At 38.3% G+C, this 10169-nt stretch overlaps 3 protein-coding genes across 3 annotated transcripts; all 3 read right to left on the bottom strand.

Annotated features, from left to right (window-relative positions):
* Nucleotides 1-1225: 1225 nt before the first annotated feature.
* Nucleotides 1226-4670, bottom strand: LOC109581267 (uncharacterized). The gene is made up of 4 exons (XM_019995239.1): nucleotides 4512-4670; nucleotides 4210-4264; nucleotides 3215-3427; nucleotides 1226-2973 (listed from the first exon to the last, which is right to left on the bottom strand). The coding sequence occupies exons 1-4, from the start codon at nucleotides 4584-4586 to the stop codon at nucleotides 1349-1351; spliced, it is 1968 nt and encodes a 655-aa protein (XP_019850798.1). The 5' UTR covers nucleotides 4587-4670; the 3' UTR covers nucleotides 1226-1348.
* A 12-nt stretch (nucleotides 4671-4682) lies between these two features.
* On the bottom strand, nucleotides 4683-8839 carry LOC105312383 (hypoxia-inducible factor 1-alpha-like). The gene is made up of 9 exons (XM_011404982.2): nucleotides 8349-8839; nucleotides 8191-8243; nucleotides 8031-8120; nucleotides 7664-7772; nucleotides 7227-7312; nucleotides 7004-7167; nucleotides 6501-6607; nucleotides 6091-6238; nucleotides 4683-5853 (listed from the first exon to the last, which is right to left on the bottom strand). The coding sequence occupies exons 1-9, from the start codon at nucleotides 8590-8592 to the stop codon at nucleotides 4842-4844; spliced, it is 2013 nt and encodes a 670-aa protein (XP_011403284.1). The 5' UTR covers nucleotides 8593-8839; the 3' UTR covers nucleotides 4683-4841.
* A 178-nt stretch (nucleotides 8840-9017) lies between these two features.
* LOC100636240 (EKC/KEOPS complex subunit LAGE3-like) lies at nucleotides 9018-10150 on the bottom strand. The gene is made up of 3 exons (XM_003385737.3): nucleotides 10096-10150; nucleotides 9926-10051; nucleotides 9018-9217 (listed from the first exon to the last, which is right to left on the bottom strand). The coding sequence occupies exons 1-3, from the start codon at nucleotides 10104-10106 to the stop codon at nucleotides 9091-9093; spliced, it is 264 nt and encodes an 87-aa protein (XP_003385785.1). The 5' UTR covers nucleotides 10107-10150; the 3' UTR covers nucleotides 9018-9090.
* Between the last annotated feature and the right edge of the window lie 19 nt (nucleotides 10151-10169).

Below are 10169 nucleotides of genomic sequence, written 5' to 3'. Positions count from 1 at the left end.
GAAGTACCAAGAGCAAAAAATTAACTTGCTCGCCCTCTCTTAAACATCTCAAGGAGAATAACAACCATAAACAATGTCTTATGCAATGTCTTGTATCTATACAAATAAAGACATGATTATGAAATGTAGTAACATTTGGGAGTAATTTTGCATTTTGGAGCCATTTTTGGAAAAAACATTTGAATATAGTTATTGTTTTTTTTTCTAAAAATTTGCTTCCTTCAAAAATCCCCGTAGCTTAATTTTAGTCAGAATCAGGTATAAGGACATCAATATGTATGCAACATAAGTACGTCATAATAAAATAATGACAATTTTTCTCCTTTTCAATTTTGGCTAAATTGTGTGGTCCATGACACTGTACCCAATTTTAAAGCAATTTTTAAAAATCATAGAAAATTGAAACTGGAACAAAATCAGCTCAAACTTTCTACGCAACATAAGAACATGTATGTGTTGGGAATATTGTAAAAATAGAGAATTTTCTCCAAGTCATTTTTGGCAAAATTTAGCCAGAGGTGTGTACTATATATCACAGGGACTTTGGCACAATTTTAGATATTCATAAAAAAATCCAGTATTGATTGGAATCAACTCAAAAATTATGAAAATGAAAAATTCTCTTCTTTTTAATTTTGGTGAAATTTTGCCAACAACCCTCTACTACAGTACAAAGTAAATGGCCCAATTTTTGAGCAACTTAAAAAATTTGTAAAAAATTTCAACTTTTATTGGAATCAGCTCAAACTTCTAGATAGCATAGAGACATCAATATACATCAGAAAATGCAATATAAATTGGGGTTGATTCCAGAACCATTATAACAAAACCATGATGCATGTTCACAGTTGAATAAGGACATTTATACAAAAATTGGGACATTATAATTATTATTGTTAATTAGCATGCTCATGGTCAATATTGATACACTTACCTAAATTTAGTTATTGCTAAGTAAAACAGATTTAAACTGTCAATTAAATGCACCATATGTTTAATGAATTTGTTTGTGTAGTCTACACAACACAATACCAAGTAGAAAGTGGGGTCAATACTAGCTAGGTACAAAACAACTTTGAAGTTATTTTTTGTTGAATTTGTTGTTCATTTTTAATAAAGTAATGTTATCAAAAAGGACAATAACACAATAAAAACAAACAGACAATAATATGGTCTCATTACATTTATTATTATTACTATTACTACTATTATTATCATTATTATTATTATTATTATTATTATTATTATTATCATTATTATTATTATTATTATTATTGTGAAGTTTTTCACACGACGAATAGTACAAAACACAGCACATATATATTTCAAACACAATGATATAGTTCCGTTAACACTCATTACTGACTTGTCCGTGATGCATAGTCCTATCGTACAATTGGTTCAAACACAAGCTACCAGAGCTCTGAGACCTTGGTCTCTCAAGCCTCAGATCAGTATGGTGGACAACACTGGAATAACCTCCAATGCCAAGCCCATAAAAAGGTGCAGTGGCGTACGAGTACTCAGACGATGACGACTGCTGGGTACTTACAACCGAGTTTGACGGAGTATTTTGAGTTTTATGCGAATTCTGTTGCTTCCTTGGTGTAGGGACAGGCTGCTTGTTGGATCTCGGGGGAAGGGAAGGGATGATGTTTTTAAATGTCACTTTTGTCATTAGAGCAAAATCTGCATTAGTTATATCATCAGTGCACAGCGAGAGAGCTGAAGTGCAGCGAGTGGTATCCTCTACATTGACGTATCCTGTTCCTGTGTCACTAGGATCATCTTGAGAATATGAAGGAGGAGGGGAAGGAGGCAGTCGGGCAGGAAGAGGAGGAGTGAGAGGTGGAGAAGGGGAAGACCGAGGTGAAGTTGAAGTAGGAGGAGGAGGAGTTCGACTAGAAAGAGGAGAAGAGCGAGGAGGAGGAGGAGGATCAATATCTTCCGAAATATCAGACGATCTGGGAGGAAGCATTGGTCGTCTTCTTCCGATAAATTCAGGTCTGATTGGTCTGTTTGGTCCAGTAGTCCCTGGACGTCCTGCTGGGGTGGGCCCTGGGTGAATATCATCACTTGATATGTACACTGGATTGTAGCCTGTCTCTTTACTGCTCTCCGTTACTATGACCCGAGGGGGTTGAGAGGGTGAGCCATTGTTGGCCCTGAACTCTCCACTACCACTCCCCAGCACTTGAGACTCGTGTCTAATGGTCCCAGTATCATTGATGTATATACGCTGGCTGATGTGGTATGGGACTTCAAAATGATCATGTCTATAACGAGCAGGTACATGGGGCCTACTACTACTGACATGACGAGGCTTGAGCTCAACCCCTCTATCAATGTACTCCTGGTAGTTTGGACGGAGCTGGTTACGAGGAGGTAGGGCAGGGTTGGGTGTCACTGCCGGAGGGTCTTTTTTAGGTGATTCAGCTGGCAAAGGTGAATTGGGAGCTGGGTGGCTATTGAGAGCATGCAGTATTGCAGAGTCATACGACTCCTGCTGCCTCTGCTGCTGTTGTTGGTGCTGGGGGAAAGAGAATGAGCCGGAGCGAGCCCCTCCACACTGGTGAGGGAGGACATAGATAATTGGGTCATTGGGTATCGATCGCTGAGGCTGCACATCTGTCGCCTGCATCTCATGGAGTAAGAAGTTCATACAGTCCTCTATGAGATCAGACGGCAACAGAAACATGACAACCTTCTTCTCGTGACACCCGCTACAATTTGAACACAGTTCCATTTGTATTCCAATTTCCATTACAATTAAGCGTTTGACTCGGCTCAAGTTCCAAGCGTGTAAGTTGACATCGGTGACTGGTGAGGCTAGTACAAGGACTCTATCCAGCTGGCCAGAGTGGTGGGTCGGTAAGTTGACTCCAATGCAGTAGAGGAGAGCATGGTCTAGTACTAGTGCCTTGCAGGATGATGGTGCAGCTACATGTACTCTGACATGGAACTGGGATGTTACTAAAATGATAGAGAGAGACATGGCATGATATAAAGTGAAAGAGAGAGTATACAACAAAACATTTTACAGTGTTATTTTAACTTTGTTATGCTTATAAGCAGTTTTTCCCCTCCTAATATATGCTATTCTTTCAGCCTCATTGCCTATAAACCCTAAACCCAAGCCCTCCGTTGTTTACTTATACCGTTTTATTATCTCATGACCACACACATACATACAATTATAATTTCAATAACAAACCTTTTCCAAGGGCCATTTTAAGATCAGCCATCCAGGCTGATTGATTATCGAGTGATCCCGTTCTGAAGAAAAGAAACATCCCATTGTTAAGGTAAATTTGAAAGGAGAAGGTTTTTCCTGATCGCACGGTTACTATGTCGTCAACACGAATCTTGTTCTTCACGTATCGAGAGGAATGATCATATATGAGTAAAAGACAGCGAAAATGTGGGCCTAAAGATTGTTATGATAACACTTTAACTATTGATGTTGAAATGAGAGTACACAAAGCACACAAACACACACACGCAGTGATATTATAGTACTACTATAATTGTATTATACAAATAGACCAAGTTCTCTCAATAATACAAATGCTACAAAAATCCCCTCTTGATTACTATACTAATCACAACATTTCCTGGAACTCCCATAAAGCTATATCTGCAATTGTGATGACTGCTACTTCCAAACTGAAAGCTGATTCTAGCAGTGGACATTGGAATATTTACATTAGGCTACCTCTCCCACTACTTATTGTTAGCATTAGTTGGCCCAATTCGTCAACACTTTTGATGCATTCGCACAATGATTACACTACAAACCAGGTATGAGGCACAACAATAATTCTACTCACATTTTTTGTGAGATAGTCTAGTTAAACTATACTCTAACCAATCAGGACACACAAATTTTCTACTACAGTATGCATTGAATGATTGGCACTGATAGCAAATGTGTGAATATTATTGTGATAAGCCATTCACAGTAAACAAAAGCACAGGAGGTAGGTTCAGAGCTATATATGGAGGTAAATCGCAAAATCGGTGAACCCAATAAGTTGTGTAAGCTATAACTCCTATTGCCTCATTGAGTCAAGTGTAGGAGTTATCTCCTGATTACATAGCTTTGTTGTGTTTTTTTTTCAATAATGCAATAGCTATGAGCTCATACAGCTAGCTAGCAGCAAGAAATTGCCATGTTTCTTATCATTCATATTTATTGCAAATATATACCAGTCATGTCTTTAGGATTTGATATCAGCTCCACATATCTAGGCCTCCAGGACCACTATAAAAATCAAAGTGTACACAATAATTTGATTATAATATCACTACATCATTATTATGGGGGGCCCTTGGGGCTTTTGCTATGCAAGCAGTATAGCAATAGTCGTGCATTCTGAGTCTACACAATATTGAGCCCAATAAACTGATCAAGCTAGACCTAAATTCTAAACTAGGCTCAGGCATAAGCCAGTGCTGCAAAGATCACCAGATAATAGACTATGCATTCTACTAATCGAGCTGGATCTTACTCTGCATCTCTTGTTAAGATAGCCGCTCTTTATCGTTCTAAAGCCACTTGTGAAGCCACCACCAGTTGATGTCATCTTTAAACTGCTTTCTCGACTCACCACTCACTGATCCACCGCCGACAAAAAAAAGATCTATCTAACGCAAACTAAACCACGCCTACACAATAAAAATGTTTTTAAACAATAAACGATTTTTAATAACGATGCATTATAAAAATAACTGGACATTGGATAACAGGGCAAGACAAGGAAATACACTTTTTACACAAAGAAAAAAAGACAGGTTCAAAAAATGATCAATAATTATTATAGTGTGCGTATCTACAATAGTTAAATGTAAGAGTCAGAAGTTAAATTCAAAAACTGAACATCCTCAGCTCTCAGTACAGGTAGAGAGAATCCATTACCAACCCCAATGGGGATAGCTGAAGGAACAGGAGAGGGATAATGGTGAGGGATTGCTGCAGTAACATAAGGCCCAGACATGTTGAGATGAGATGGTGCTTGCTGTACCATTGTAGCAGTAAAATTAAACGGTACTTGCTGATGACGGTAATTGCCGCTCATTGAACCATACTGAAGACCGGCTGCTGCATGAGGAGGAGGAGGAGGAGGGAAGGAAGGAAGAGGGTGTCTAGACATCATCACATTTTGTCCTTGACTTTGCATCATCTGTCCGGGGCGACTCAAAAAAGAGCTAGACATTTTGTCCGAGGGAATTTGACTCTGCCCTGAATATCCCGAACTGATAGGGGAGACATCAGGGATAGCTGATGGGCTGTGCTGAAACAGTTTCACGTTATCAAAAGGCTCCGAGGACAGCAAAGAAACAAGGCTAGGAGGAGACTTTGTGAACGTTGGCGACAAGAGCTCGTGTTTAATAAAACCTTCCTCAGATATCTGAGGACTATACGTACCATAGTCTGTAGTGATGCCTGATTCAGCAAAAGAGGGAGTGGGGGAAACTGCCGTTGGTGTGGTAACAGAATCACGAGTCGTCGACATTACATCGTACCCTCTGTCACTGATCGAAAGAACGCTGCTAGACTTATCACTAGCATTAGATAAGGGAGGAGTAGGACTTGATGACTGTAGAGACTCGGGGGATACAGACCGTAATAAAGGAGGGGCGGACGTGAGGCTCTCAGTAACTGACGATGGTGACCTGGTACTCTCAACTGCTTCAGGGTCCTGGAATGGATCCATTGATTTACCATCATCTCTCGGTACAGGAAAGGGATCATGAGAGCGAGAGGACTCAACACTGGGAGTAGGAGAGGTAGGAACGCCAGCCTCTGCTTTACTCTTACGCATCTCAAGACACTTCTCACCTTTCTCACGACTACAACAAAGACAAAAATAGATTAATAAAAATAACGTAATTTCTACATGCATTATGCACGTACATGCAGGGCTTGGCTCAACCGGAAAAAACAAAGTCAACAATTATAACGCTATGTGATGGTACGTGATCTGTAACTAGTAATTAAGGATATTATTAAATAAAAAATGGGTACGTGCATCAATACGTGACTGGGTCTATATGCATGCAGCGTATGTGACTAGGTTTAATTCTTACCTTATGATATAATTCATGCAGACAATGTACGATGGTTTCCCTGTCCTACTATCAAACATCATAGTGGCTCTAGACTGGACCCAGACAAACGTGCCATACTTGGTCAGGTAACGATAATAGCCACTTAAACCCTCTCCTTTCTCCATTACTACAACAGGAAATTGGAAATTAATAGAGAGACAAAGAGTGTGTGTGTGTTTGTGTGTTTGGAGAGAGAGAGAGGGGGGGGGAGAGAGAGAGAACAGAAAGAGAAACAAGACAGAATGTAAAATCCCATGAAAGAAGAATTATCACAAACAACTTAAACTATCACTGTAAACAAGGAACAAGTCCCACATAAAGAATACTGCTCTTACACTCACAACACTTTATTACAGAACATATCATAATTTATAAAGTCTTATACTTACATCCTCTACTGCATTCAAGGTTAGCTTCAACGTCTTCATGATGATGAAATTCAAACGGTACGTGATTGATGAGATCTTTCTTCTCGTAGCCCATCAAATTCTGAAGCCTAAACATTAAAAAGAACGTTGTTTATATAAATTTTTTAACTGATGCTGTTAGTGATAAAGTACTTCAAAAAATCACAAGATTTCCTTTAAAGAGAGGATACATGACATAAACATAACCAAGATAAAACAGGGTTCATGTACGTATACACTATCCAGTTACACAGAAGAGGGAAGTGGGGATAGTTTGATGTATGCATCATAAATTAAAGGAAGGAAAAAACATGGCCTGTTTGCTGTTCACATGCAGGGATTGTTATGATCATGATTTTCTTTTTCGTGCCAAGAAAATATTAGCCAAAATATTCTATTAGGTTACATATTTGGAAAACACTAGCAAACAAATGGGGTCTGATTAGCTAGAATCGAGCAATACAATACACTAGATGTCAACTCACCTCCCATCAAAGAATATGCATTTCATCTGCATGCTATAGTGTGTCACAAAGACATTCCCTTCCATAGTAATCTCCAGTATAGAAGGAGGAGAGACAGGGCGAACGATAGCAAATAGGCAGGGCTCACTCTGTGTGATTTTGTAATGGCCAGAAACAAATACCAACTGTAAAAAAAGTGTGAGAAAGGATGGGGTGAGTGATGTCCCGGGGCTTCAATCCTTACCTTGTATCCTGGACATTTTGCTGCTGTATTTGAGACTTTGAATCTCGAGCATTTCATCCGACAAAAGAAAGAGCATGGAGCAGATTCTAAAGTGAAGGAGTGAAAGTGATAAATAAAGCTGCTATATATTAATTCACACTTAGTAATGACAACGCAAGTTAGTTTAGCCTCAGTCTTATTACTGTGAATTTTTGAGCAAAAACAATACTGGCACTAACAAAATGTTTACACTACAAATAAACAAAGTGATGAACCATTAGTGTGATCACAGTTGCATCACAATCGCTAAATACTATTGCAAAGCAATAGGCATAAGATCACACTGGAATAAACTTAGTCCCATCCCAGGTCAAATCATTCATTATAATTATTGTGAGTAAGAATTTGTATGCCAAAATATTCTCTCACATTATGTTAAGTAAGAGCGAGTAACTTACTTCCTGGGTGATCAATGACTTTCTTATTGGCATCATCAAGAGCTGATTTCACAGTCTCGTAGTCTTCTTCATGAATGATCTCATACATGGAGAGGCCAATGTGCTCAGACTGTAATAAGATTAGAAATAATAATAAACTAATTATTGAGTAAGATCAAAAATAATGACTGTCACGCATGCTATGTTTGGCATTGCAAAGCTTGCAAAGGTCACCTAAAAGGCCGTTCCTATTCCTAATTATAGATGCTATCAGAACGCACACAAAAAATTTCAACAGTAAAATCTAAATTCTATTATAACACATTTACTTTTTAAATCCAACTATATACGATTAATATAATATGTACGATTAATATATGAATTATACCTGAAAGAGACCAAGGTGCTTGTGGATGCTTTCAGAAATAAAAATCAAACTCCCATCACCACCGGTGACCATTAGAAACCCATCCAATGACTAATAATAATGGTTGAGGAGGAAGGAGAGGTCATGCATGAGTCATATATATGTATGCTTTCAGACATACCTCTGTTATGAGATCCTGAACAAGACCACGGTGGTAACTAACACTTTGTGATTCTACAAAATATTAATTTTTAAAGATAAAAAATAATCATAGGCTCATAGCAATCATTGACAAAATGAATATAGATACATGTTATGTGATAATAATTGATAACATACCTGATGAAAGAGGCTCTTTTTGTGGAGCAATGGATTTCATACGAAAGAAACACAGAGCTAGTCTGAGGCGAGAATTATAATCAACCTGTGATACCACGTCCTTAGAGAATGGGAGCTCATCTGCTAGATCCTTCATCAGGCCTTTGTATGTAGTGCGGCGCTTCTGAGCCAATTCCCTGGACCTCTCCTTTCTGTTGAGGACAGAGTATGGCTCTGTTGTATCAAATCGGTTTGAAGGCTCCATGTGGTCCGAAAAATTACTACACAGCAAAAATAACAAAGCTCCAAAGATAACAGCCTCCAACAATAAATGGGGCGAGGAAACCCTTAAATCAGGCAAATCTCCAGTAGAAAGAAAATCACGACAAATATAGCTTTAGCCTAATGGCAAACAACTTCCAGTAGTGTAGACCTAATAAGCTCTCTAGTTTGTACAGGAAAGAACTTGCTATGCAGAACAGTCCAATCCCCGCTACACACTTTATTGCCAAGGAATCCTCGTGTTTGTCATTATTCAACTTCCGCTCCAACCCTCTGACGTCACGAGTCAGCTCTCACATTTGTAAATTCAGTCTGCCCAATGTCCATACATGTATATAACATCAAACAAGGCCAGTCTACAACTCTCCTCGAGTTCATGAACCCAATTATGTACATTTGACATGTGTGTACTCTATTTTTAATCATTTTGTAATCTCAAAAATGAACATACAAACACATATTATAATGAACAAAAAAGTTGCTAATCATCTTCTTCTTGCTGTAGAGGAGGGCCAAACTCCCTCAGTGTCTCTACCACTAAGATAAGGTGCTCCATAAATGATCCAACAGCTACTCTTAGCAGCCTTGCCTCACTCGCTGAGAAATGACTGTCAAAATGGAAAAATTATTATCAGTATTCATCATCAGTACTTTACAGCCATCATGCACTTAAGCACTAATCATATCTGATCAATTAGGTGAATTTCCCACAACATTTTTGGCATAGTGCTCAGCTTCTTGTCAGTGAATTTTTATGAATTTTTTGAAGTTGCTCCAAAACACCCTGCACAGGGTATTTTGTCAAAAATGGCTAGGAGATAATTCTTTATTTTTATAATTTTTTCTGATACATATACATGTTCTTATGTTGTGTAAAAAATTTGAGCAGATTCCAATTAAAATTGGATTTTTTATGAATTTTTAAAGTCGCTCCAAAATTGGGCCAAAATCCCTGTACTATAGTACAGGGCCGTCTGCCAAATTTTGCAAAAATGGCTAGGAGGAAATTCTTTATTTTTATAATTTTTTCTGATACATATACATGTTCTTATGATGTGTAGACAGTTTGAGCAGATTCTAATTTAAATTGGATTTTTTTAAGAATTTTAAAGTTGTTTAAAAAGCTTTTTACTACTGTCATGCTGTGAGCTCATTAAGGTTCAGGGCTGCATATTTTTGCTCACTTTACTTAATATGGTCATGATAATTTTCTTTCACACTTTAATTAATAAGCATCTCTACAAATCGAATTTTAACTCTTAGCACTACCTTGAATTTGTGCTTTTTAGGTGTGTTTGTGTGTGCAATGGGCTCACATGCTTAGTACATTGCTTTCTACCGAAAGGGACTTGGAGACATCTCGTCTCGGCTCTGGGTCGACTGATAGTGAATTACATGCTATCTGAGCTTCCTTTGATGACGGGAAAGGGAGGGAGAGAGCGCTGTGTGAAGATCAAAAATACAAGGAATGTCTGCTAGCCCTTACCATGTGTGCATTCTTAAAACGAGGCGTAGTATACGGAATATTTCCGGATACTCGATCTAATTAGCTCAAGCTCA

This window comes from Amphimedon queenslandica, unplaced genomic scaffold, assembly GCF_000090795.2.
Source record: "Amphimedon queenslandica unplaced genomic scaffold, v1.1 AMPQUscaffold_13450, whole genome shotgun sequence".
Classification (NCBI taxonomy): Eukaryota; Metazoa; Porifera; class Demospongiae; order Haplosclerida; family Niphatidae; genus Amphimedon; species Amphimedon queenslandica.
This window is presented reverse-complemented; position numbering and strand designations above follow the sequence as displayed.